The sequence below is a fragment of the Pongo pygmaeus genome, chromosome 10 (genome assembly GCF_028885625.2).
Source record: "Pongo pygmaeus isolate AG05252 chromosome 10, NHGRI_mPonPyg2-v2.0_pri, whole genome shotgun sequence".
NCBI lineage: Eukaryota > Metazoa > Chordata > Mammalia > Primates > Hominidae > Pongo > Pongo pygmaeus.
Window position 1 is genome coordinate 45,347,917 of NC_072383.2, and position 20,176 is coordinate 45,368,092.

Here is a 20,176-nt window from a genome sequence, read left to right on the forward strand (position 1 = left end):
CACAAGGAGACAGAGGGCGAGGGGACCTGTTCCAGACAGGTGCCCATCAGACTGTTCCTTGAGTGTGCTCAGTGACAACACGCCTTGTTCCCAGGGCCCTTTATAAACAAAACAGCTCCCTCAAATGAAAATATGGGACACACGTGAGGAGTGGGAGGGACTTCTGGGAAAGGTGGCTGGTATAAAAATCCAGATCTTGTAGGAGGTAAGAGGAAGCTGCAGGATGATTGTCCTGTCCATCTCTGGCCCACTCTAGCATCCAGACTAGGTGGGGAGGGACAGATGCTTGTCCTGGCCCACCCTGATCTCAGTGGGAGGGAGACCCACATTCCAAGCCCCCACCCCCTGAAGGAAGAGTGGAGGTGGGCAGGGGCAAAGCTGGGAGAGTGTTCGGGGGGTCAAACGGTGGCAGGGGCTGAGGGAAGCTGTAGGCTTGGTAGGCCTTCACCCTCACTAGGGTAGAACCCTGGGCCTGGTTACCTAGACTGGCAGGACCCCTGGGCCCACCCATTTTTAGATGTGGAAACACCAAGGCTTTGGGACACAGCAGGGCCAGGCTCCCAGTTTCTTGGCTTGGAGTCTCATGGGTTTTTGTTCCTCACTGGACTGCCTGGGGACAGCCAAACTGGGACAGCCTCTGAGCTGGTAACCAGAGCATAGCTCCACGGTGACAAGCTTCCCCCTGCCTTTTTCCCCCTTAAACAAATTATGAAATATTTTAGGCACACAAAAAAGGATAGATGATTTAACAAACACCCTTATACTCATCACCCAGCCTAAGAAAACAGCATAGATAAAATAGCATAGATTGCCCACCCAGCCTAAAAAACAAAATAGCATAGATTCCCATAGATTCAAAGCACTTCCCCACCCCCACCGCCCCATCAACTTCCCTTTCTTGTCTCCATTGCCAGAGATAACCACTTTCCCCAACCAGATGCTTATCCTTCCTGTGCACATTTGGTAACTACTCTGAGTGGCGTGTGTGCAGCTGCCTTTTGGAAAGGCCTCCTGACTCTTAGGATGCAGCGGCCTGAGTGGCCCACACCTTGCAACCCAACCAGCTGAGAGCCTGCAGCTGGCTCTGCCTCTTTCCTCATTCGTCCCTTGCTGGGATCCACCGCCCTGCCCGGACTCTTGCCAATGGAGTTGATATTTGTTCCACTCTTTGGGCTGCACCAGCAGGCACTGCCTGGCACAGAGGGTTGTTTTGTATTGTATTGTATTGTATTGGCTGGGTGGCAGCTGGCATCCTAAGGAAGTGTCCACCCAGGCGCAGAGGCCAGACCCAGGAAAAGCTGGGGGCAATGGGGGTGGGGGGGCGGTGCAGGTGGTGATGGCCTGCCCTTTGCCGCAAGATGGAGGGAGTGGCATGAGGTCTGGCCAAGAACAATAAGGCCACTCAGGGGTTGGGTGGCCCTGGAGTCTTCATGGCTGGACCTCCTCCTCATCCTGCAAAAGCAACTCAGGCAGTTTGGGAAGAGCCCTGCAGGCCTTGTGACTTTTGAGACTGTGGCCTCTGAGGACTGGGTGGAGGAGGAGCGTGGGGCAGGAGCATGGCTTCCCTGCTCTGTGGCCCTCAGGGTAGACAGTGGCAAGTCCCCAGAAAGCAGGCTGGGCTGCCGAAGCACAGACTTTCTGGTTTTCAGGACTCCTTTTATCCTCTTGAAAAGTAGTGAAACTCCATGCAAATTTTATGTATGTGAGTTTTAGCTATTGATATATACTATATTAGAAGTTAAAACAGAACATTTTTTAGCATTTTAAAGTAATACTAAAAATAACATGAATTAACATAACATTTTTGTGAGAGATATTCATGTTTTCCAAAACAAAATAAAATCAGAGAGAATGGTAGGGTTTTGTATTTCTGCAGGTTTCTCTAATGTTGGGCTTACTAGCAGGCAGCTCAGTCTCTTACCTGCTTCTGATATCACAGCCCCTGAAAAGGAAAACTCCATTCTATGAGGGAATGAGTGACAAGACCATATTCTTGGTATTCTTATGCAAATAGGCCTGGCCTAGTGGATCTGCAGGGCTCTGGAGCACCCTGGGGATGGGCCCTGATGTGTCTCTCCTGCAGGAGTGCTGGCACTGTGGGTCCTGGTGACGCACGTGATGTACATGCAAGATTATTGGAGGACCTGGCTCAAGGGGCTGCGCGGCTTCTTCTTCGTGGGTGTCCTCTTCTCGGCCGTCTCCATCGCTGCCTTCTGCACCTTCCTCGTGCTGGCCATCACCCGGCATCAGAGTGAGGGCGGGTCCCAGGGAAAGGGCATGGGAGGGACAGCAGTGGGGATTTTAGCAGCATTCCCATCCTGGTTCCACAGGTTACCTCCAAAGAGACTGGATGAATTACTTAACCTCCCTGGGCACGAGTTTTGTTATGGTTCAAGTGGAGAAAACAAGTCCCCACCTCCCAAGTTGGGTGGATTCTATGAAACTGATGTGAAGTCTTGAGCAGTGCATAGCCCATACAAGCACTCATGATACTGGCACCCATTAGTCTCCGCCCAGCTCTGGGATGGGAGCGCCCTCTGGTGGCTGTGGCTGGAAATAACCAGAGGTCCTTCCTGGAGTCTGATGCTAACTAAAGCAGGTTGGAAGTGGCCTAGGGTACTTGTCACAAAAGCGGAGTGGATGATACAGACCTGTGATTGGCCAGCCCTGCCCTTCCCTAATCCCCACGGCCTCCTGCCTGAAAACCCTGGAATACTCTAAAACGGTCCCCAGCTCCGTTCTACTGTTCCAGGCCGTGCAACAGTAGTGATCCGTGGCCTGTTAGGAACCAGGCCGCACAGCAGGTGAGGGGCAAGCGAGCCTTACCGCCTGAGCTCCGCCTCCTGTCAGGTCAGCGACGGGCATTAGGAGCGCCAACCCTGTTGTGAGGCGCATGCGAGGGTTGCGTGCCCCAATGATCTAATGTTTGACGATCTGAGGTGGAACAGTTTCATCCCCAAACCATCCAAGTTTTTTGTGGAAAAATTGTCTTCCACAAAACCAGTCCCTGGTGCCAAAAAGGTTGGGGACCATGGCTCTAAAACCTCCATCACAATGTCTTTCTGAAGGGTTGGTTCAGCTGCCGGAACGTTGCAGGGGTGTTGAGTGGGGAGGGTGGCCCTGGCCTTGTGGCCGGTGCAGAGGCCAAGGGCAGGGCCTGCTGAAGTCACTGTCGGTACTTCTCTCCCTGCAGGCCTCACAGACCCCACCAGCTACTACCTCTCCAGTGTCTGGAGCTTCATTTCCTTCAAGTGGGCCTTCCTGCTCAGCCTCTATGCCCACCGCTACCGGGCTGACTTTGCTGACATCAGCATCCTCAGCGATTTCTGACCCAGGGGGTGAGGTCTCTGCACCCTGGGGGGGCCTTAGGACCTGGACTCAGCCTCTGAGATGTTGGGAGAGGCTACTCCCACCCCCTGGGGACCCCAGAACTGTGGCAGAAAATACACAGCAGGACGAGTGTGGTCTCCCAGGAAGCTGTCCTGCCCGTCCCCTTTCGAGGAAACCTGAGTGTGGTAGAGAGGGGATCCTGCCATGTTGCTCCTCATCAGCCTGGCCAGAGGGCAGCTGTAGACCTTTTCAAATGGATCTGTTTCTTTTCTTTCTTTTCTTTTTTTTTTTTTTTGAGATGGAGTCTTACTCTGTCACCCAGGCTGGAGTGCAGTGGCGCGATCTCAGCTCACTGCAACCTCCGCCTCCCGGGTTCAAGCAATTCTCCTGCCTCAGCCTCTCAAGTAGCTGGGATTACAGGCATCTGCCACCATGCCCGGCAAATTTTTGTGTTCTTAGTAGAGACAGGGTTTTGCCATGTTGGCCAGGCTGGTCTCGAACTCCTGATCTCAGGTGATTCACCCGCCTCAGCCTTCCAAAGTGCTGGGATTATAGGCGTGAGCCACTGTGCCCGGCCTGGATCTGTTTTCTTAGCGTGCAGTGAGGAATCTTTGTACTTAAGGCCAGGGCAACAAAGTCAAGAGGTCAAGGGGTAGGGCCATGAGGCCTGGACCTATGCTGCAGGCAAGGGTTTCCATCCCTGCTGCCCTAGGCACTCTCTTCCCAAGGCCAGGGTGGGCACCTGGGGAGGTCAGTTCAGGAATATCCAGCAGAGACCTCTTAAGCCCCCATCCCAGCACCCCATCCTGTCGTTCCCAGAGCTGGTCTCCCATGAGTGTGCTAGAGCCAGATAGCCGTGGCCCCCCACCCATCTCACTCACACACGGGCATCCATACACCCCAGAAGACTTCCCAAATGAGGCCAGACTCAGGGTCACGGGGAATGTGCTTCTGCCCCTGTAAGGGCTTTGGGGAAGGGGGCAACATAGTAGAGGCTGGAAGGAGCCCCCAAACCTGTGCCCGTACCCCTCCAGCTCTGCGTTTCCACTCTGCCTTCTCAGAGTGCCCTTACTGCACCCAGACCACCGGCCAGGAGAGACCTTCTCTCCCACTCCAGCCCCTCTCACTGCCCTTCAACTAGAGCTTTCACCTTTTTACATTTCCCTTCTGAAGGACACAAATCTGCTTTTCTGCCCGTACACTGGCCCAAGGGCTCACCTAACTCGGGAGGGAAAGGGCTGTTGTTACAAGGATGATTTTCTGTTAGACTGCCATTTTGCACGGTCTCCCCCTTCCCACCTGATGTGTCCTGCCCCTCAGCTCTTTGCCTTATCTGTGTCACTGTCACTTTAGCAAAAATACAGCGACCATTTGTATCAGCCTCTGGTGGTTGCTTGTGAGGTGGGACTCTTGCGGGAACAGGTGGGCTTTGGGAGGAGTGGGCAGGGACGGAGTGGTAGTGGCAGTTCTCGGGCTATCTGATTAAGCCGTTCCTCTAGTTCAGTTGTGCCCTGGAGGGCAGGAGACAGGGTCAGTATCTCTGGGGCTGGAGGCCCTCTTGCCTTGGCCCTCCTGGCATGGGGTAACCACCAGCTCAGCTCTCCTCCTCCAGCTTTCCTCTCTCTAGCACACCCCAGCCAGGGCAAGGATGCCCACGGGCATAGCTACAGCAACCCCTGCGGGATTTGGTGTCCACACCCGAGAGGCTAGGCCAGATGGGAAGGGGATTAGCACCTCTTCCCTCACACTCTGCCAGGCTGCCGGGAGCTTGGGCCAGGTCTAAGGTAATGAGGTGCTCCTCTTCCTGCTGGAAAAACCGGACAGACTCAGAACCACAAAGGCAGGTGCTGCCAGTCTGGCGCCTTCCTCTCTGCTTAGGCTGGGTGAGCTTGTCCAGGCCTGTGCCTCACCCCTTCTCTCTTCTAGGCTCAGTGTATGCTTAATCAGGCATGGTGCATCAGAGCGGGAAGGAACTATCAACAGTGTATACTTCTGGAGCCTTCTACTGATAAACAGAGGCCCCAGAAGACGATTTGACTTACCTGAGCTCCCAGCTGGGACTTAAACCCAGGTGTGTCTGAGTCACAACTCTTTGGGGATGCCGTGGTGAGCTGGGGCTGAGCTCCTGTATTCCCACTCCCCCACCCCACCCCTACTCCTCCCATATCAGGGCTGGTCTCTGTGGACTCAGCCCAGGGCTGCCTCCTCTTTGTCACCCCAAAGTGGGGCAGCCAGGGACAGCCAGGGTGTGTTCAGAATGGGTTCTTCCTGCAGGGCAGGAAGGGCAAAGAGTTAAAGGGGCTGCAGCCCAGACCACCCTGGTCCCTCCTCCGGCACTGACTCAGACCCACACTGTGCTGTGCAGCTGTGTGCCCTGCACACCCGCTTGACGGCACACTGCTTACTTCTGGGGGGCCCTTTCAGAGGCACTTTTAAAGCAAATAAAACATTTATTGTTCAGATTTTTTTCCATTTTGTTCCTTTTTACAAAAACATGCATACATACACAGGGTATGGTGGGTCCTAGGAAAGACACACACACACGCCTCACTCACACACGCTCACACACACGCCTCATTCACACACATGCTCACACACATTTTCCTTCTTGACCCCAGGCCTGGACCTCCAAAAGCCTTGAAGACTTTGCCAGAGCAGCCTCCCCTCCTCCATGTCTGTATCTTCTCTCCCACCCCTTCCCCCTCAGCCAGGCTATTCCTATGTGGGGTGGGAATCAGAGCTGTGGTGGGGGAGGCCCCAGAAACAGAGAAGGCTCCCCCGAGTGGGCAGTGGCCGAGGGGTCCCAGGGGTATGCTGTGCTTCTGGGGGAGATGAAGGGTTTGGCACCATTGGATCAGGAAGCACAGGACTCCCAGAGCACCCATCTGCTCCACCAGGGCATCGCCAGGAGGTTGATGTAGGGGGGCCTCTGGCGAGGGTATGGACCAGATGGAGGGCTGCCAGTCTCGGCTGTCTGGGAGCTTCGTCTCAGTGCCTGGTGGTAGGGGGAAGCTTCCAGGGTCATCTGAGGAAGCAGGTGAGAGGGACTCCCCCTGCACTCAGGAATATGGGACCTCTTGGCTCCCCACTCTCCCCCAGCCCCTAGAGCCTAGGAAGGGCCAGCCTGTCTGAGGCCAAGTTCACATTTCTGTGTGGAGCCTGGGGCTGTGTGCAAAGTCTGGGGTTTGCAGAGCCAGGAATAGTGGTTAAGGGTGAGCCCGACGGAGCTGGAGCCAGTCCTCCTCTGTGCAGTCCTGAGGAATGGGGGCCACAGCCAGGGCCCATACCAGAGGGGAGAATCTGTTCTCGAGAACCCTGTGGGGGTCGCCGCCCAGCCCGTCTCCTCTCAGGGTCCTCTCCAGTCCCCATTCTAGACCCAGGGATTTTCTCAGGCTCCCTGGGATAACTGTCAAGGCAGGCAGGCTGTTCTCTGGTTCCAACTACCTGCCCACAGGATCTCTAAAGAGCCAGGAATGGGGGCTATTGCCAGGGGTTAGAAGAGAACCAGGTCCCAAGGGCATGGTGGGCGGGCAGATGGTTCCAGAGCCTTAGAGATTCATAGGTTCTTCCTCCTCCACCAGCTGCTCCGACGGCCTGTGGGGAGGGACAAGGGTGGGATGCTGGAGCGCCAGGGCTGCAGCAAGGGCCTTAGCTGAGCTTCCTCTCAACCCTGGTCAGGAAGCCTGGGAGGGTTGGGGTGGCTGCATAGCGGACCCGGGGTCTTCAAGCAGGGAGGAATGAAGTGGTGGAGAGGCTGTGGGCCCAGGGCCAGGGGTCTGGCATTACCTATCTTCAGCCAGGATGCCCACAGAGAGGGATGCCAGTGCGGTCACTGCCTCCACTTCTTCTTTGTCAGCCCCTGGCACTCTAGGCACCCAGGAGTCTGGACAGGAGGCCAGGCGCTGCATGCAGCCCCAGTATTTACCTGGGGTAAGATGCCAGGTCAGAAAGGGTTGGAGAAAGCAAGCCCCTCCACACTGTGTCCTAGACCGGATATTGAGGTTGGTGTCTCAGGCCCAGGGCCCCGGAGTAGCGGGCCTGTCCTCCACTTGGGGTCGGCTCTCCCACCTGCCCCTCTCCTCACTTCGCTCCCCCTCCCGCACAGCCTGACAGGGTAAGCAGAGTGGGTTCAACATGGCTGCGAGGGAGTCCTAGCAGGTGCCCAGCCTTTCTCTCATCCCCTGTGGCTGCAAGGCCACCTTTGACTCATTCCCCACAGGTACAGGGCTCCTGAGAGCATCAAGAGAGCCTGCTTGCCTGCAGACAGGGTCTGTGTCACAGTGACCTCCCAGAGCCCCAAGCTCGGGCCTCCCACTTAAACACAGCCCCCACCAGTGCTCAGCCCAGCACTCAGGAAAAGAGGGCCTGGGAGGTGGGACGAACACAACGTGGGAGAGCTGACCATCACCACGGCCCCTCTGCATGGGTGCCCAGGCCAGGAGAATGTTCCTCCTGCCTGCTGCTGTGAGGAACCATGTCCTGGAACCTGGCTCAGTGTGAGGGCACCCACCGTAAGAGGAATCAGCCATGTCTTTACCATTATGTAAAGACATCACGGCTCCCCTACCCAGCCCTTGATATGGGAATCTATTTTATTAATTTTTATCCCTAGTATAGATTATGGGTCTTGACATAAGATGCTCAATAGATGTTGAGTTGAAGTTGAAAATTTAAAGTACTTTACAAATGTGGGGGTTATCCCAAGATGCAGCCCCCAAGCCAGCAGAGCTCCTGAGACCCCCATGGCCAGGACTGAGGGGAGGGATGGGAACCAGGCCTTTTGGCAAACAAGGCCTGAGTGTTGCTCTTGATCTGGCCCTGGTCTAGGGCTGTAGCTAGAGATGGAGGCCAGTCCCTACCTTGAGGGGCCACTGTCTTGTAGGCCCTGCTGGCTCCATCAGGAGGGCTCAGAGGATACCCCCTCGCTGGGGGGTGTTCACCATTGCTGCCTGGGTCACTCACAGGAATCTTACTCCAGACCAACAGCAGGTCACCTGGCTGGCACCGGAAGCCCTAGGATCTGGCCACGGTGGGGCAGGGTACCACCAAGATCCTTCAGTCTGAGCTCAGCGAGTGTCCCATCTCCACACTTACTGTGCACCCGGATTACGGCCTCCAGAGAGCGGATGGCATTGAGGTTGGGTTTCTGTTTCCAGCCTTCTTCTGAAAGGGGATCCACCTATAGAAAACAGTACATCAGCCACTAGTCTCTCAGGGACCCACAGGCCCAGCTCACTCCCACCCCAGGCGCCCCGGCCTTCTAGCCACAAGCACACTCTACCTAGGCCAGGAGAAGCTGCCTGGACCTAACTTGGAACAGAGGCTTCAGCTTTGCCTACCTCGTTTCAGGCTTGGCCACTCCCGCCCTGTCCCATCCCATCTGCCTGCTCTTTGGGTAGTCTTGAGAGAGCCAGGCTTACCTGCCTGACAGAAGCATGGATGGGAGAGGGAGACGGCTCACCTTGTTACCCAGAAGAGCAGCCACACAGGCCTCAGAGGCGTCACAGATGGCTGTGAGGTCATGGCCACCCTCCAAGGCCAGCACCACTGCGCCTCCTGCCAGGTTCATCAGTTGCTGCGTCATGTACCCAAAACCTAGAGGTTGGGAGGGGAGAAATGGGAGGGGCGGGAGTGGAGAGGTGACCCTGTTCTCTACCCCTGTGGCTTCCCTGCTTGCTCCCTCCCTAATAAAGAATGACTCACATGTATCAATCACTATTTCCAAAGTGCTTTCACATTGAATGTCGTGCAAAACCTACTAGTATGCTTCACTCAAGACTCAGGGAGGTTAAGGGCCTTGGGAAAGGCCCCACAGCTAGTAAGTGGCAGCAAGGTAGGACTTGAACTTGGGTCATTGACTCTAGCCTGTGTCTTTTTCACTGAGCTGCACCCTCTCTTTCTATCCTCTGGGCCCTGTGGCCGCCCTCTATTCTGAGAGTGCTGCTCCTGTCTCCCCTTCCTCTGGAGGAGCTGCCAGCCCACCTGGAATCAACCCAGCTGTGGTGGGGAGTCCCACGGCTGAGCTTCCTGCCTACTGGACTTAAGTCCCCATGGGTATGACCTGGTCAAGCCCTCCATGGTGAACCGGCCTGCTCCTGAGAAAGGGCCTGGGCTGTGCTTGGCTAGGAGATCCCGAGGAATTTCAGGGCCAGCTGCCATACTCCAGTCCTCAGGCTGAAAGCCCTGGGCTAGCCACTGCCACCTTCCCTTTCGGACTTGGGAGTGCCTCCCCACTCCCCGCATCGCCTGGCTCTCTGTCCCTATACCTCCCCCTCAGCTGAGGCTCCCTTACATTTGGCAGAAACATGGTAGCCACCCAGTGGGGCCGGGTGACCCTCAGCAGCATCAAATCCAGCAGACACCAGGACTAGGTCTGGAGAGAACTCTCGGGCGATGGGCATCACGACAATCCTGTGAGGTCACAAGAAGTGGCGATCATTATACTGTGCGGGGTTGCCAGGGGCGGTCCTGTCAACTTTGCGGTGGGGCACCCTGTTCTTAGGACTCCAAGGCTCCCAATGCCCCAGCACAACTGGCAGATTTCTCTGACCTCCTTGACCTTGGCTGGCCACCCATGTCCCTGGCACACACAGCCTGAGGATTCAGCCCCCTAGGGGACTTAACTAGCAAGAGGCAGAAAGGAGCCAAGGATGGGGCACCAGAGGGAATGAAAGAGGAGTGTATGTGGCCGTGTGTGTGCATGTGTGTGTGTGCATGCAAGCATCTGTGTGGGGTGCAGTGGCCGGAGCTACAGGGAAAGGGTAATCTCACAGCCTTGTGGAGATGGACTCTGGTCACGAAGCTTCAGGGACTACAAGTGCTCAGTCCTTTGGACTGAGTTGACCACACCCAGCTGCTCACTACTTGAGAGCTGAGTAGGGGACAACTAGGTCCTCTGAGGTCCTGTGCCACCTGGCTACATTCTCTCATCCCCTCCCTCTTCCAGGCCCCCCCAGCTGCCTTCCTCTACCCCTCATCCAACTCTGGGGTGTTCTTCATAGCCCCGGGCTCTGAGAAGACTCCAGGAACTCCAGCCCAGGGCTCTCGTAGAATTAGCTGTCATAGAGATAACTCTAGAAAAGTGTTTGAAGATCCATTTCCAGAATTCTCTTTTCCCAAATAGACTGCAGGGACCCCCGTGTGAAATATATAAGGGCTCCTGAACAAATCCCAAAGCCCCTCTTCCAGAATGGCTTTTTTTAAGTTACTCCCCCAATATGGACATTATCTGCTTTCTCTCTTTCTCCACAATTTAAATTTCTGCTCTTCTGCTCAAAGCCCACCTCCTGCAGGCAGCCTTCTCTGACTAAATGTGCCAGCTCTGCTCACTCCACCGCCCATCTGCCAGCAATCAGTTTAACATTGGCTCTTGGTAATGTATGCCTTTGCAAAGCACCCTTTGACTTTTGCGTTCTTCTCTCTGTGTGTCCTATTCTCACTGGCGTTCACCTACAATGTCTAGGAACTGGTGGGGACAGGCTGACAATCCAACTGATCACCTCCACCCTGGTGCTCTTGGGAGAAGGGACAGGAGAGGGGGGCCTTGCCCCTCTGGGCCCCCAGAGCACGTACCTGAAAGCAGCCAGGTACTCAGGATCCCCCATGGGGGGGTCCAGACCTCCAGCCCAAGCCACATTGACATTGAAGCCCTCACCGCTGCCAGCCCCTACCTGGAAAACAGGAGGCAAGAGAGACATGAGAACAGCGGAGTCCCAGAAGGGGAACACCAGCTTGTTAATGCTGCCAGCCCAGCTCATCCAGCCTCCTCATTTCCAGGTGGGGAAGTTTAGGATCAGAGAGGCTCAGCAGTCTGCCCAGGATCACACAGCTCATCATGACAGAGGCAGAGTAAGTGCCAGGAGGACAGTCAATGAGGCTGGAGGATGTGGCCCTGACATGCGGTTACCTCATCCACAGCCCCACTCCCCGGGAAGAAGTTGCCGTCGTCATGGCGATGCAGGGAGATGTAGAGCACACTGGGGTCTTGGTAGAAGGTTTGCTGGGTGCCGTTGCCATGGTGCACGTCCTGTGTAGGGAGATGGGCGGTGATTAGGGAAGGCAGAGAGATGGGGGCCAGGACAGGTTAGAAGAGTTTCAAGGTCAGTGGCCATTCTGAGGTCAGGACCCTAGACTGGGATCAGGAACCTGAGGTTCCTAAAGCCACATGGTCGAGTGGCCCCATGTAATCCACTGCCCGGCTCTGAACCTCGGCCTCTCCGTGCTGGACAGGGCTGGCTGTAATATGAGATCCTGAAGGAGAGGAGGTGTCCCAATCTCAGGCCAGCCCACCTGAGAGAGTAACTGTGTGGACATGGGGTTAGTGGCAAGGAGAGGGAAGGGTTCAGGGTTACACACATCAGGAACCACTCTGTCTTGCATAAAGTCATGAAGTTATGAGGAGATTAGAAACCAAGCTCGGTTACAGAGGGGCAGGTACACGAGGCCCAGCCCCATCCCTCTTAGGGAGAGCTGGGCCCTACACTCGACTCACAGGACCATGCGGGGACTCAAGTGTGCAAAGGTCCTCCACCGCTCTCAACTTCTGCTTAGAAATGTCTCTTTCACAGCTGTCAGTGCAGAAAGGGACATAGCTTAGCAGTTAAACGCAAGCACTCTAGAGCTAACCGGCCCGGGTTCAAATCCATCTCACGACTTACGAATGACTGTGTGTGAGTTACTTAATCTCTCTGTGCTCACTTTCATCTGTAAAGTGGGTTATAGTCAGGATTAAATCCATCATGTGTAAAACCATCAGTGTCTGATGTGATTAGTGGTGTACTGATGTTATCTGCTATTACTCTTATCATCACTACCTGTACAGGAAATGCAGAAATTACTAGATCTGCCAAAAGAAGCCAATAGAGGTCAAAAGACAACACTCAAATGACAGCTCCTACTCATCGCGGGGGTTTGCGATGGCTGAATGCGTTCCCACACACCATCCCCTCTAGGCCTCCCAACTGTGATGTGGGTGTTATCTTTACCCAAATTTCACACAAGGGGAAACTGAGGCTCAGAGAGGCTACTGCAGAACTAAGACATGAAGCCACATCTCTAACATCAGGCTCAGGGCCTTTCCCCCAGGGCTCTCGAATCAGAGGGTGCTATGAACAGGCACCTACCCAGTCTACAATGAGGATCTTGCTGGCCTTGCTCTGCTGCTGCAGCTGCCGGCAGGCGATGGCCACTGAGTTGAAGAAGCAGAAGCCCCTGGAAGGAGAGACGGGTCCTGCCAGCCCATTCTCTCCACATGCCCTCACCTCCCCAGGCCCCTGGGTTGGCCCAGCCTGAGAAAGCTCAGGGAAGAAGAGAGAATGTCCCTAAAGGAAGTTCCTGGGGGCTTGCCCCCCACCTCATCCCACCTAGGTCTTCCTCTAGCCTTACATGGCTGTTGAATGATCTGCATGGTGTCCTGGGGGCCGCACCACAGCGAAACCATTCTGGAAAACGAAAGAATGCTTGTCAATCAACAGACAGCTCTGACCCACAGCTGCATGAATGTACCCCAAGGGTTCAAATCTCAACCTGGTCCCCAGAGCCCTCAATTTCCCCTCCAAAAACCCTGTGGCAATCTCTAAGAGGAATGCGATGCCTGGGGTTCTGGGCCTGGATTCCCCACTACCCCACTCTGCTGCCTCCTTTGTGGTGTGTCCACCTTCAACCCAAACCTCCTACCTTTAGCTCACGAGAAGCCACTTTGAAGGCGAGGTCAGTGACACTGCCAGCGGCCCAGCGGGCTGCATTGGAGGAATGCAGCTCATTCCAGATGGTGTCAGTGTCCACCTGCGGGAGCCAGAGTCAGGGCCCGCATCATCCAAGGCTTCACACAGGAGACAGGGCCCAAGGGGGTGGTCCCCACCCCACGGCCAGGACCCCAGGGGCAGGGAGCTGGGCAGACAGTGCTGCCTCCCCAGTGCCCCACCGCCCAAAGGCAAGGCCTCCTGTGTCCCCCAATCCCAGCATGACTTTTTCCCAGCTTAAGTCCCAGCACCAGCCCATTATCTGGCCAGCACTCTGCTGGCAGCATCACGCCTGCCTCCCCGGTCAGGGGAGGGGGCATGGCGTTACCTGGGCGGGACTTGGGGTTTGGGCCGGGAGGGGGTTTTAAGCCCCAGCTGACTCTGCTCAGGCCCTGCGGGACGGTCGGAGCTGGAGGGGCCGTCTGCACCACTGTCTTCCACTCAGGGCCCCTAGCCCAGGCTGGGAGGCCCCCCAAACCCAGTCCCTGGGCCTCAAGGCTAGGGAGGGGCCGGGGGGCATGATGGGGAGATGGGGAGGGCGAGGCAGACCAAGAGAGGCGAGGAAGGCAGAGAGAGTCGCAAGAGGCTGGAGAAAGAGAGAGAGAGAGAAAGACAGAGAGGGAGAGGAGGGCGGAGAAAACAGAAGCAACAACAGTTGGAAAAACCAGAAAGTGGCAAGAAATGGGAAGTTGTGAATAGGGCACTGACTGGCTCCCAAAGTCCCCCACCAGCTACAGCTCCCACTTCCCCTCCGGAATGAGGCCTCCCCTGCCTCTACACACCTTGCTTGAGAAACTACTGCAGGGATAGTGTTAGGCGAGGAGAGCTGAGCCAGAGGGAGCGGGAAGCTCCCTTCACAAAGGGGTGAGGACTGAGGAAGCAAAGCTCGCGAGCGGAGTTTGGGGCTGTGTCTCGGAGTAGGGAGTGCTGGGATCGCCAAGGACACTGGAAGCACCACCGTGATGTCACACCAGGCAGCCCAAGGTCTGGGGACCAGGCTGAGGTACCCCAACTTGCCACTTCAGAGCAGACAGAGCAGCCTGGCGGCCAATGCCTAATCATGGGGGTCTTTGAAGGGAGAGATGATCCTAAGCCCCAGCCTTGGCCCTGCTCCTGAAACCTCACTCAACATCTACCAGACACCTTCTAGGGGCGAGGCTTAGGCTGGGCTCCGCATTCGGGGGACATTGTGGGTCCGAGACACGCCCGTCCAAAAGGAGCTTCCTGCTGCAGGGGGCACCTCAGGAAGTCCCTGGCCCACCCTGTCTAGCAGAACCACAACAAGCAGAGGTTCTGCAGGGGCTGGGCCTGGGAGAACCACAGGGAGGAGAGCTGAGAGCCCTGGCAACGCCCCCCTGAGACCCCTGGGCACACTTACCCCAACCCCACCACAGGGCAGCATCACAAACATCCGCTGTGCCAGGAGCCCTGCGGGGAGAGGCCCAGCCCACGTCAGCGTGAATACTCTCAGCCTTTGGCCCAACAGGGAGCAGGGAGCCCAGACAGCAGGGCCGGGTGAGTATTGGGGGAGAGAAATATGGAAGGGAGAGGTGGAGGTGGGCTGAGGAGGGGCTCGGCAGCAAGCTTGGAGCAGGGACGTCCAGGGTGCAGGAGGAGGCTGGCTGGGCGGGCGGAGCCGAGACAGGAGTGCATGGGAGCTGGGTGAGGTAAGCGGGCACGGGGAGACAGGGCCACTAGGCCCTTACCTGCCAGCTTCCCGTTGTCCAGTTTGAGGCGGCTGAGCGGGTTGGTGCCGTAGAGGAGCACGTGCCGCTCAGAGTGGACCGACTGCAGCTCTTCCAGGGAGGCCTTCCGGCCTCGGAGACACTGAAAAGGGGACCACAGAGCTCTGAGCCCATGCTCACCCCTTCCCTCCCATCACCACCACCCCATGTGCCCCTCATCTGTCATGGGCCCCAGGGCCCCAGGGCCTCCTCACCTCACACTGGCTCCGGAGTCCCCGCTCCTGCAGCCGGGACCAGATGCTCTGGATGCGGCCGGCGTGCTCCGGGTGCCTGCTGTTGTCACCGCAGGAGCACTGGTGCTTCAGCATGACCGAGTCATAGATCAGCCCTGCAGGAGCAAGGGTCAGAGCGGGGACCCAGGGAGTCCTCACGCCCCATGGCCTTGGCTGCTGAGAACACGCCAGCACCGCCACAGCAGGCACCCACATGGAGCCGGGCGGGCACACACCCCTCACACCCACACAGGCCTGCATTTCATCCTGCCCCCTGCCCCAGCCCCTCACACCTGTCCACACACGCCCAGACACTTCCCCAGGTGGCAGCAGCCAACACACCAACACAGATCCAGCCAACACGGCTGCTACAGAGGCACGGCCTTCCCACATGCGGACACGACTGCTGGGTGGCCCAGCACTCGAGGGCCCAGCACAAGGCCCTCAAGTGCTCAGAGCAAAGCATGAGGCCTAACGTACAGCGTCTCACACGCGTGTCATGAACCCAGAGAGGCTACCAAGGGGCAGCAGGAGGGAAAAGAATTCCTAGGAAACGCCCAAACCGGGAGCTAAGAAGCCCACGATGACACTGGACCATGTGATAGACAAATCCAGCTTTGGAGAAGTGACTATTTCAGTCTGACCCGTGGGAAGTCTTCAGAGGAGGGTCCTGCTCATTGCGGGTGGGAGGGTCAATTTCTGTGCGTCTAGGACACCAACGACTCTCAAAATGCTCACACCATGTGACCCAGGAATGCTACTCCTTTAGAGTGAACCTTGGGAAATAATCCCAAGCATGAGGAAAGATTTATGCATAAGGAAATTCAAATAAGCTATAATCTAACTGGTAAGGAATCCCTCAGTAAAAATGAAATACAATAATGAAATACTATGAGACTCTCAGTTTTAAAGACTAATTATGCCAAGAAGGATTCATAATATGTTAACTAAGTAAAGCAGGATACAAAACGTAGTTCATGGGTTCATGGCATCTGTACATGTACATATGGCCAGAACAAAGCCTGGACTGAAATACAGCAGAATTTCAGAGGGGTTACTTGTGGGTGGTGGGATACTGGTTGGTGATTTTCCTTTTTTTCTTAGGTTTTTCTGTACTCTTCAAAATGTCTAAAATACTTCTGAGCTCTTTTTACAAGCAGAGCAACAGTAATAAATATCATTTTTTAAAAGGGCTGAGTGTATTGGTAGGAGACTGGAATTCTTATCCTGGCTTGACTACCACTTGCTATTTGACCACAGGCTTGTCAACTTAGATTTCGTGAGCCTTGGTCCTCATCGGCCAAATGCAATAACCAGCTGTTCCATGTGCTCCATGGGTACTACGTGGGCCTAACAAGGCTAAGCGCTCTGTGGCCTCTAAAAACGTCCCAAGTGACACCACGACACCCACATGGACTCGTGCAGCCGAGCCCCTCCCTCCACCTGCCACCCTCCTCCCGGTCTCACCTGTGGTGAAGGGCAGGGTCCTGGCAGGGGTCTCTGAGCTGGAGAGGACTCGGGCCTGGCTGGCAGGCTCTGGGGCTGACAGTGAGGCAGGTGCGGCTGGGGAAGACTGTGCCCGGGACAGAGGCCGGTGCCCACCCTGGGCCAGAGGAAGCAGCACAGTGTCCCCGGTGCTGCCCCGGGGGAGCCGCCCAGCCAGTCGCTGCTGTTCCCAGAGCAACACCTAGGGGAAAGATGGGGCCTTGGTCTCCAGTGTCTCAGGGTCCTGCTCCCTCTACTTCTGCCTGAGGTCTTGGGAACTGCCAAGCAGGCCCCTTTCCTAGAGAGATTCCAGGATAAACCCAGACCTGCTGTCCAGTGGGGCTCTGGCCTTTGACTCTCTAAGCGCCCTGTCCCCTGCAGCCCCCTGACAGGCTTGCACCCCAGACTGACCACCCATTCCACCAGCTCCCTGGGCCCTTGGGGCTCCAAAGTCAGGAACGAGGGGAGGGGCGCTGGATCTTGCGCTGACCAGGATGTCCTCCTGTCCTGGACTGTGTAACTGTTCAAGAACATGTGTGTGGCCTGTCATCAGGTGTTATGGACTGAATTATGTTCCCCACCCTCAAATTTATATGTTGAAGTCCCAACCCCCAGTACCTCTAAACATGACCTTATTCAGAGATAGGGTCTTTACAAACAGAAGTAATCAAATTAAAATGAGGTCGTTAGGGTGAGCCTTAACCCAGTATGACTATTGTCCCTATAGGAAGAAGAAACCTGAACAGACATTCACAGAGGGAAACCACATGAATCCACAGGAAGAAGATGACCATCTGCAGCTTCAGATTGGGCTCAGAGACTGCAGGGAGCACCAGCGTCACTCAGGCCCCCACCACCCTTCTTTTTTCCACCCTTTAATCCTTCCGTCCCAGTCATCTCTATCAGTCAAGGAAAGAGAAGGCAGAACCAGAAAGAAGATCCTAGCCTACCGATGATCCCCTGGCCCAAGGAGAGAGACCTGGAACAGCCCCTGCCCTCACTCACAGCCCCCAGAAGGAACCAACTCCACCAACACCTTGATTTCGACTTCCAGCCTCCAGAACTGTGAGACGGTAAATGCCTGATGTTTAAGGCACCCAGCCTATATCCCAACAGCCCCGGCAAGCTAATGCACTGGGTCTTGATTTCCACAGTGAGAGCATTCTGCTGGACACGCTGGAGCCTGGCTCCATCCCACCTCTGGCCCTAGCCACCTTTCTGGATAGAGGGGAGACATACCAGGGCAGGAGTATGTGTGGCTCCAGGAAAGGACAGACTCCTTCCTGGAAAAGGGACATGCTTCACCTGAGACTGGCAAGCTGTTGTGTGTATGTGTGTGTATGGGTGTGTGAGTGTGCATGTGTGTGTGTGTGCCTACACCTTAGTGTGGATCCTGTACCCAAGATCTTATAGGGCAACCATGGGTCCTAGAGCTGCCTCTTGCACTGATGTCGTATCTCCCTCCCTTCCCCATCTTATGCCAGGCCCCAGAGTCTTCTGAGGACACTTTCTGAGGGGCAGGTGGGGACTGCCATACCTGAGGGTGCTGCTGGAGAGGAGCGGGGCCTCTGGCCTCAGGCTGCCCATGGCCCAGCTCCCTGTGCTCCAGGCCATCGTCTACCACCTGGCCCGGTCCCCCGCCATCTGTCTCCAGGTCTTCAGCCGAGGGTATCTGCCGCAGCCGGGGCTTCTCACTCGGCTTGGCTGACCTCTGGGGAGGGGAGAACCTGGCTGAGAAGCCGTGGTGGAGCGAGGGGCATGGGGTGGGAGGTGGTGGGCTGGGCCAGGCAGCCAGTCATCTTGCTAGGACTCCAGCTGCCATGCAGCTCTGGGCCCCAAGAAGCCACATCCCCCTCTTTTGCCCTCCAGGTCCCTGCCCTTTCTAAGTACCCCTCTTCTTTTGGCCCCTAAGGCCCCAGTTAAGCACTCCCTCAATACCTCCACTACCCAATTCCTCTCACCTTGATCACCTGGACGTGAGTTTTGAGCTGCTCCAGGCGGGGCTGCATGGGGCCCGGCGGTGGGGGAGCGGTGGCACTGGGGGGCAGGGGCTCTGAGCGAGTCCGGCTCAGTGGCCAGTGGAGGCCTGACCCAGAGAGCCGCTCGGTGGTCATTAAGGACTGGGCAAAGTGGAAGGGCAAGGGCCCAAGCCCGGGCACTGGAAAGAATCGGGGGGTGGAATAAGGAGGGAACCACAGGGAGCAATGGAAGGAAGCGAGGGTATAGGGTGAGGGACCAGGGTGCAGCAGGGCAATGCGCAGGACAGGGGGACAGAGATGGGGAGGAAGGATGGATCCATCCCAAGCTTGGCTCTCAGCAGGGTGCAGGGACCCAGCCCCTTCCCTGAAGAAGCAGCAGACTCACCAGTCAGCAGCGGGGCATGAGAGCCTGAGGGGTCCAGGAGGAGAATGGGCTGCAGGCGAGAAGGCAAGGTGCCCCCAGCCTCGGGCTCCAGGCCATGGGGCAGGAAGAGGGAAGTGTGGGGGCTCCCCAGGATTGGCCCCCGAGGGCCCAGAGTCGGATGGGTCCTGCGGTCACCGTCAGCCTGGGGGAGAGGCGGGAGAAGTCACGGGGAAGAAGATTCCAGCAGAGAACAATGAAGGTGATGGGGTGAGGCAGCAGGAAAAGGGAGTGAAAGAAGCTGGGGGGGCTTGGAGTGGGGGTGGGCACCCCAGCCACTCACCCTGGCAGGGGCGGGCAGCCCCAGAGTGATTGCGGGCAGCAAGGACACTGTCGGCAAGGCGAACGGGGCCACAGAAGTCTCCTGCAGCCGCAGCCGCTGGCCCAAGAGCGCCTGCCATAGGGAGCAGGGCGAGGGTCACCGGTCCCAGACCTCTACCCCGGCACACCTTCCCCAGAACACCCAGAAGGCTCTGGCAGGGGCTGCCCAGACCCTGCAGCCCCAGCCCAGGTAGGGCCACTTGCTGGAAGAAGGCTGAGCCTCAGAACTGCCCCAGGAGAGCCCGGTCTTGGCAAGGCCTTACCTCCGAGCCCAGGATGGGATTGGGGCCGTGCTCGCTGTCATTGGGGGAGCTGCACCCTGACGCGGGCGTGCTGCTACTACCTGGGGAGGAGTCTGAGGGTTGGGGAGAGAGGGAAGTGCAGTCAAAGGCCAGGGTGGGCAGGAGGGTACAGCCAGGCCGCCTGGTGCAGGAGACCCAGGAGCACCCCCTTCCTTAATGGGCACCTTTGCTTCCTGCTTTCTTTTTTTTTTTTTTTTTTTTTTGAGACAGAGTCTTGCTCTGTTGCCCAGGCTGGAGTGCAATGGCACAATCCCGGCTCACTGCAACCTCCACCTCCTGGGTTCAAGCGATTCTCCTGGCTCAGCCTCCCAAGTAGCTGGGACTACAGGCATGCACCACCATGCCTGGCTAATTTTTGTATTTTTAGTAGAGACAGGGTTTCACCATATTGGCCAGGCTGGTCTCAAACTCCTAACCTCAGGTGATCGACCTGCCTCAGCCTCCCAAAGTGCTGGGATTATAGGCCTCAGCCACCGCGCCCAGCCTCCTGCTTTCTTCCCATCAGAGCAGGAAGAAGACAGGCCACCTTTGGCCTACAGCACCTTTGCATAATTTTTTGAAGGGTGCCCCCTTCTCTGGGAGATGTCACCTTAGCAAACAGAGCAGGGACTGGGTTTCAGCTCCAACTCCCCCGCTTCGGC

At 56.6% G+C, this 20,176-nt stretch overlaps 2 protein-coding genes across 6 annotated transcripts in view; one reads left to right on the plus strand and one right to left on the minus strand.

Moving 5' to 3' along the window:
- SLC48A1 (solute carrier family 48 member 1) overlaps positions 1-5,790 on the plus strand; it is a 27,091-nt gene extending 21,301 nt beyond the window's left edge. Inside the window, exons 3-4 of one of the 2 annotated variants that reach the window (XM_054443069.2) lie at positions 2,084-2,251; positions 3,194-4,709. In XM_054443069.2, the coding sequence (XP_054299044.1) occupies positions 2,084-2,251; positions 3,194-3,330 (305 nt within the window). In that variant the 3' untranslated portion in view covers positions 3,331-4,709. Of the gene's footprint in view, positions 1-2,083; positions 2,252-3,193 lie in introns of both variants that reach the window. The other variant, XM_054443070.2, reaches the window with a different exon arrangement.
- HDAC7 (histone deacetylase 7) overlaps positions 5,761-20,176 on the minus strand; it is a 38,588-nt gene continuing 24,172 nt past the window's right edge. For 3 of the 4 annotated variants that reach the window (XM_063672693.1, XM_063672692.1, XM_054443060.2), the window contains exons 8-26: positions 19,497-19,588; positions 19,196-19,306; positions 18,877-19,057; positions 18,474-18,670; positions 18,050-18,223; positions 16,495-16,714; positions 15,010-15,143; positions 14,777-14,897; positions 14,449-14,498; positions 13,006-13,113; positions 12,715-12,770; positions 12,453-12,540; positions 11,237-11,356; positions 10,903-11,000; positions 9,623-9,741; positions 8,792-8,925; positions 8,425-8,509; positions 7,117-7,255; positions 5,761-6,924 (exon numbers count right to left, since the gene is read on the minus strand). In XM_063672693.1, coding sequence (XP_063528763.1) covers positions 6,879-6,924; positions 7,117-7,255; positions 8,425-8,509; positions 8,792-8,925; positions 9,623-9,741; positions 10,903-11,000; positions 11,237-11,356; positions 12,453-12,540; positions 12,715-12,770; positions 13,006-13,113; positions 14,449-14,498; positions 14,777-14,897; positions 15,010-15,143; positions 16,495-16,714; positions 18,050-18,223; positions 18,474-18,670; positions 18,877-19,057; positions 19,196-19,306; positions 19,497-19,588 — 2,273 coding nt within the window. In that variant the 3' untranslated portion in view covers positions 5,761-6,878. The remainder of the gene's footprint in view (positions 6,925-7,116; positions 7,256-8,424; positions 8,510-8,791; positions 8,926-9,622; positions 9,742-10,902; positions 11,001-11,236; positions 11,357-12,452; positions 12,541-12,714; positions 12,771-13,005; positions 13,114-14,448; positions 14,499-14,776; positions 14,898-15,009; positions 15,144-16,494; positions 16,715-18,049; positions 18,224-18,473; positions 18,671-18,876; positions 19,058-19,195; positions 19,307-19,496; positions 19,589-20,176) is intronic. The other variant, XM_054443061.2, reaches the window with a different exon arrangement.